We start from the raw sequence: 6,696 nt of genomic DNA, 5'->3' as shown, positions 1-6,696 counted from the left end.
CCCTCCCCCACCCCCAGCGCGGGAAAAATAATTTAAAAAAAAAATTCCCCCCCCCCAAAAAATTCCCAAAAAATGGAAAAACAAACAAAAAAAAAATACCCGGAAAAGGAAAAAAAACAAAAACAAAAACTTGGGAAAAATCCGGGAATTCCCAAATAAAGCAGAAATCGGAAGCCGAGTGGATTTTTGGGGAAAAATGGGAATTCTTTATTGCACCGGGGGGGGTCCCAGAGCCCCAAACCGGGGGGGAGGGAAGGGAGAATTCGGGGGGAATTTTGGGAATATTCTGGGGGGAATTGGGAATATTCTGGGGGATGTTTTGGGGGGGTTGGGAGGGGTTTTTAGAGGGTTTTTCGAAGGGATTTTGGGGGGATTTTGGGAATATTTTGGGGAATATTTTAGGGAGATTTTGAGGCCATTTTAGGGGGGTTTTGGGAGGATTTCTGGGGAATTTTGGGAGGATTTTGGGTGGATTTTTGGGAACATTTTGGGATATTTTGAGGGATATTTCGGGGACATTTTTGGGAAGATTTTGGGGGGATATTTTGGGATATTTTGGGGGGATATTTTTGGGATCTTTTGGGGGTCAGACAGGCTCCATCTGCAGCTCGGGGCTCTCGGGGGGCTCCGGTTGCCGAAACGCGCCGTGGGACCCCAAAAACACCAGAGCAGCCCCTGGGGGGGGAGGGGGGCGTCAGGGGGACCCCCAAATTGGGGACCCCCCCCAAAAACCTCCCCCGACACTGCGGGGGGGCCGGGGGGGGAACGGGGGGGGTTTGGGGGGGTCCCAGGAGGGGTTTGGGGGGTCCCCTGGGGGGGTTTGGGGGGTCCCAGGGGGGGGGTTTGGGGGGGTCCCAGGGGGGTTTGGGGGGTCCCAGGGGGGGTTTGGGGGGTCCCGGGGGGGGTTTGGGGGGGTCCCTGGGGGGGTTTGGGGGGGTCCCAGGGGGGGTTTGGGGTGTCCCAGGGGGGTTTGGGGAGCCCAGGAGGGGTTTGGGGGGTCCCAGGGGGGTTTGGGGGGTCCCAGGGGGGGTTTGGGGGGTCCCTGGGGGGGTTTGGGGGGTCCCAGGGGGGGTTTGGGGGGGTCCCTGGGGGGGAGTTTGGGGTCGGGATTTTTTGGGGGGGATTTTGGGAGTCCCGGGGATATTTTGGGGGGGTCCCGGGGATATTTTGGGGGGGTCCCGGGGATATTTTGGGGGGGGTCCCGGGGGGATTTTGGGGGGGTCCCGGGGGGATTTTGGGGGGGGTCCCGGGGAGGTTTTTGGGGGGGGTCCCGGGGATATTTTGGGGGGGGTTCCGGGGGTCTCACCCAGCACCCAGAAGACGGCAGCCCCCGCCCCCGCCAGCCAGAACAGCGGCAGCGAAACCCCCCCGGCCACACCCAACTGGTGGGCGGGGCCCAGCTCCCGGCCTGGGGGGACCAGTACAAACCAGTATAAACCAGTATGAACCGGGTGTGAGCCAGTATAAACCAGTATGAACCAGTGTGAACCAGTATAAACCAGAACGAACCGGTGCGAACCAGTATAAACCAGAACAAACCGGTGCGAACCAGTATAAACCAGAACAAACCGGTGTAAACCAGTATAAACCAGTATGAACCGGTGTGAACCAGTATAAACCAGAACGAACCGGTGTAAACCAGTATAAACCAGTATGAACCGGTGTGAACCAGTATAAACCAGAACAAACCGGTGTAAACCAGTATAAACCAGAATGAACCTGTCCCCACCCCAGTCCCTCCCAGTGGCTCCCAGTTTGTCCCAGTCCTTCCCAGTCCCCCTCAGTCCATCCCAGTATCACCAGTGCCCCCCCAGTGCCTCCCAGTCTCACCCAGTATCACCAGTTAATCCCAGTTTCCCCAGGCTCACGTCCCAGTCCCCTCCCAGTCCATCCCAGTCTCCACCAGTGCCCCCCCCCAGTCCAGCCCAGTCCCTCCCAGTCCCTCCCAGTCCATCCCAGTATCACCAGTGCCTCCCTCCCAGTCCATCCCAGTCTCACCCAGTATCACCAGTGCCTCCCTCCCAGTCCCTCCCAGTCCATCCCAGTCCATCCCAGTATCACCAGTGCCTCCCTCCCAGTCCCTCCCAGTCCCTCCCAGTCCATCCCAGTCTCACCCAGTATCACCAGTGGCGCCTCCCTGGCCCGGAGCCGAACGGCGACCGCCGGCCCCGACAAAAACCCCGAGAGCGACCAAGAGCAGCGGGGACGTGAGCCTGGGGAAACTGGGATTAACTGGGATGGACTGGGATGGGCTGGGATGGACTGGGATGGACTGGGATGTGAGCCTGGAGAAACTGGGATTAACTGGGATGGACTGGGATGGGCTGGGATGGACTGGGATGGACTGGGATGGGCTGGGGGGGACTGGGATGTGAGCCTGGAGAAACTGGGATTAACTGGGATGGACTGGGATGGGCTGGGATTAACTGGGATGGACTGGGATGGACTGGGATGGACTGGGATGGACTGGGATGTGAGCCTGGGGAAACTGGGATTAACTGGGAGGGACTGGGATGGGCTGGGATGGACTGGGATGGACTGGGATGTGAGCCTGGAGAAACTGGGATTAACTGGGAGGGACTGAGATGGACTGGGATGGACTGGGAGGAAGAGGAGCGGAAAACCTCAGGAACTGCATCCCGCAAAAACCCTGGAACCGCCTGGAAATGCCCCCAAAAAAAGCCCCAATCCCCCCCAGAATTCCCGGAATTCCGGGATTTTCTTCACAGGCAGTTCAGGAACAGGATCAGGGAATTCCTCGGGATAACCCTCCCAAAAATCCCCCCCAAACCCCCGAAAAACCCCCCAAAATGCCAAAGAAAGCCCCCAGCATGCCGGGATTTTTCCAGAATTCCAGGGTTTCCCTCACAGGCAGTACAGGACCAGCCCCAGGAACAGGATCAGGGAATTCCTCGGGAATAACCCTCCCAAAAATCCCCTAAAAACCCCCAAAATGCCCCAAAGAGCCCCCAGCATGCCGGGATTTTTCCAGAATTCCCGGAATTCCAGGATTTCCCTCACAGGCAGTACAGGACCAGCCCCAGGAACAGGATCAGGTAGTTGCTCTGGAATCTCTCCGCGTTGTGCCCCAGCCTCCGGCAGAGCTCCCCGAAATCCCGGGGGACCCCGAAGCGCCGCTGGTCCAGGAAGGACCCCCAGGGCCGGACCCCTCCCCAAATTTCCTCCAGGCGCTGCCGGACCCAGCCGGGGGGGGACAGCCTGGAAAAGGAGGGGGGGGAATGGTCAGGGAATCCCAAAATTCCACCCAAAAATCCCACCTGGAATTCCCCGGGAGTCCCAGGCCCTGAAAACGCGCCCAAATCCCACCCGGAATTCCCCAAATCCCACCCAAAATGTCCCAAATCCCACCCGGAATTCCCAAATCCCACCCGAAATGTCCCAAATCCCACCCAGAATTCCCCAAAATCCCACCCGAAATGTCCCAAATCCCACCCGGAATTCCCCAAATTCCACACGAAATGTCCCAAATCCCACCCGGAATTCCCCAAATCCCACCCGGAATTCCCCAAATCCCACCCGAAATGTCCCAAATCCCACCCGGAATTCCCCAAGTTCCACTCAAAATCCCAAAATTCCCACCTAAAATCCCACAGATCTCCCCCAAATCCCCCCCAACCTCCCCGAACCCCCTGAGACCCCCCCAAATCCCCCCGAGACCCTCCCATTCCCCCGAGACCCTCCCAAATCCCCCAATTCCCCCCGAGACCCTCCCAAACCCCCCCCAAATCCCCCCCAATTCCCCCCAAATCCCCCCAATTCCCCCCAAATCCCCCTGAGACCCCCCCAAATCCCTCCAATTGCCCCCCAAATCCCCCCAATTCCCCCCGAGACCCCCTCAATTCCCCCTGAGACCCCCCCAAATCCCCCCAAATCCCCCCGAGACCCCCCCCAAACCCCTCCCAAATCCCCCCAATTCCCCCGAGACCCCCTCAAATCCCCCTGAGACCCCCCCAAATCCCCCCAATTCCCCCGAGACCCCCCCAAATCCCCCCAAATCCCCCCCAAATCCCCCCAAATCCCCCTGAGACCCCCCCAAATCCCCCCAATTCCCCCCAAATCCCCCTGAGATCCCCCCAATTCCCCCCGAGACCCCCTCAAATCCCCCTGAGACCCCCCAAATCCCCCCAAATCCCCCCGAGACCCTCCCAAATCCCCCCAATTCCCCCCCAAATCCCCCCAAATCCCCCCAATTCCCCCCGAGACCCCCCCAATTCCCCCAAATCCCCCTGAGACCCCCCCAAATCCCCCCAAATCCCCCCAATTCCCCCCCAAACCCCCCCGGCCCCCCTCACCTGCCCAGCCCCGCCCGGGGGTCGCTCTCGGGGTTGAACAGGAGCTCCTGGGGAAGGGGCTTGGGCTCGGCCATGGGGGGATCCGGGGGGTCTGGGGGAGAATTCGGGGGGTTATGGGGGCATTTGGGGAACTTCGGGGGGGCTAGGGGACTTTGGAGAGGATTTTTGGGGAAATTCCGCTGGTTTTGGGGTCCGGGGAGGATTTTTGGGGCCGTTCCGGGGGATTTTGGGGTCCCGGGGAGGATTTTTGGGGAAATTCCGGGGATTTTGGGGTCCCGGGGAGGATTTTTGGGGCCGTTCCGGGGATTCTGGGGTCCCGGGGAGGATTTTTGGGGAAATTCCGGGGATTTTGGGGTCCCGGGGAGGATTTTTGGGGCCGTTCCGGGGATTTTGGGGTCCCGGGGAGGATTTTTGGGGCCGTTCCGGGGATTTTGGGGTCCCGGGGAGGATTTTTGGGGCCGTTCCGGGGATTTTGGGGTCCCGGGGAGGATTTTTTGGGGTATTTCGGGGATTTTGGGGTCCCGGGGAGGATTTTTGGGGCCGTTCCGGGGATTTTGGGGTCCCGGGAGGATTTTTGGGGCCGTTCCGGGGATTTTGGGGGGGTCCCCCCCGCCCCCGTTTCCATGGAAACCGCTCCCCCCCCTCACCTGGGGCCGGAGCGGCGGGAACGCGTGGCGGGGGGCGGGGCTGCGTGATGACGTAATGATGGGCGGGGACATGACCTTATACGTGTTAAGGGGCGGGGCTTTGCGCGTTTATGGTAATCGCTGTTCAGTGGGCGTGGCCAATCCCTTCTATGGTTTGGGGCGGGGCTATGGACAGATATAGAGTTGTGGGCGTGGTCACATCCTTATATGGGTGTGGGCGTGGCCAGGACAGCTCATTATGCATTCTGCATTGTGGGCGTGGTTATAATGTCCTTATTTGGTGTGGGGCGGGGTTTGGGGCGTGGCCTTGCCCAAATATGGTCATGAGGTGGTTTGTGGGCGGGTCCATGACCTTATGTGGGCACCAATGGGAAATTTGGGGTCTCTTGGAGGTGGAAAAGGAGAATTTTGGGGGGGAAAAAGGGGAATTTTGGCATTTTTGGGGCGAGCAGAGGAGGGGAATTTGAGGGCAAAAAGAGGGGGGAGTTTTGGGGCGAAAAAAGGGATTTTTGGGGGAAAAAAATTTATTTTTTTGGGGGGAAATGGAGGATTTTTATTGGGGGAAGAAAAAGGGTTTTTTGGGAAAAATGGGGGGTTTTGTGGGAAAAACGGGTTTTTTTGGAAAGGTTATTTTGGCGGAAGAAAAGGGAGTTTTAGGGGAAAAAATGGGTTTTTGGGGGAAAAAAAAAGGGGGTTTTGGGGTGGAAAAAAGCAGGATTTTGGGGTGGAAAAACCCATGATTTTTATTAGGGAAAATACAGGGAGTCTTGGGGAAAAAATAAGGTTTTTGAAAGGTTTTTTTGGGGTGAAAGAAAGGGATTTGGGGGGGGAAGGTCTTTTGGGGGAAAAAAAGGGTTTTTTTGGGAAAAAAAAGAGGAGTTTTTGGGGGAAAAAAGGTTTTTTTGGGGAGGGAAAAGGGGCTTTTGGGGGAATAAATGGGGTTTTTTTTGGGGAAAAAAAGGGGTTTTTTGCAAGGTTTTTTAGGGGGGGGAAATGGAATTTTTTGGGGCGGATTAAAGGAGATTTTTGGGGTTTTGGGGGGGGTTGGATCCGCCAGGGGGCAGCACCTGCCCGTGACGTCATCGGGGCCTCGCGCCCACAGCGCCCCCTCCCCAAAAACAACCATGGGGGGGGGGGGGTGTCTCCTCTCACCACCCCCTCCCCAAATCCCCCCCCTCGCCCCCTCCCCATCCATCACCCGACGCCGCCGAATGGAAATTCCCTTGGAATCAAAACATTTTACTCGTAAATGGGCCCGAACTAATTAACTCAAGTGTTAATTAACGCGCCGCGCCGCCGCCGCCATCCATCTTCGGGGGAGGGGGGGGGAATTGGGGGGGGGCGCCCCCCTCTGCGGGGGCGGGGGGGGGGGGAATGGATTTTTTGGGGTGGGGGGAGGTGGTTTGGGGGTCCCAGGGTTGGGTTTGAGGGTCCCTGATCCCATTTGGGGGTCCCAGGGTCGGTTTGGGGGTCCCTGATCCCATTTGAGGGTCCCAGGGTTGGGTTTGAGGGCTCCGGTCCCGATTTGGGGGTCCTTGACCCAATTTGGGGGTCCCCAGGTGGGTGCCGGAGGTCTCCAGGGTTGGTTTGGGGGGTCCCTGATCCCCATTTGGGGGTCCCAGGGTGGGTTTGGGGGTCCCAGAGTTGGGTTTGGGGGTCCCCAGGTGGATTCCGGGGTTCTCCAGGGTTGGTTTGGGGGGGTCCTTTATCCGATTTGGGGGTCCCAGGGTCGGTTA

At 58.6% G+C, this 6,696-nt stretch overlaps 1 protein-coding gene across 1 annotated transcript; it reads right to left on the bottom strand.

Moving 5' to 3' along the window:
- Positions 1-560: 560 nt before the first annotated feature.
- On the bottom strand, positions 561-5,000 carry RABAC1 (Rab acceptor 1). Its single transcript, XM_058860066.1, is given in 7 exon segments — positions 561-675; positions 1,307-1,408; positions 2,115-2,163; positions 2,165-2,213; positions 3,022-3,219; positions 4,314-4,404; positions 4,961-5,000. Coding segments are annotated over 6 exon segments (561 nt in total). The 5' UTR covers positions 4,388-4,404; positions 4,961-5,000; the 3' UTR covers positions 561-586.
- Between the last annotated feature and the right edge of the window lie 1,696 nt (positions 5,001-6,696).

This window comes from Poecile atricapillus, chromosome 32, assembly GCF_030490865.1.
Source record: "Poecile atricapillus isolate bPoeAtr1 chromosome 32, bPoeAtr1.hap1, whole genome shotgun sequence".
NCBI classification, from domain to species: Eukaryota; Metazoa; Chordata; class Aves; order Passeriformes; family Paridae; genus Poecile; species Poecile atricapillus.
Note: the sequence above shows the minus strand (reverse complement) of the source record. Positions and strands in the feature narration are given on the sequence as shown.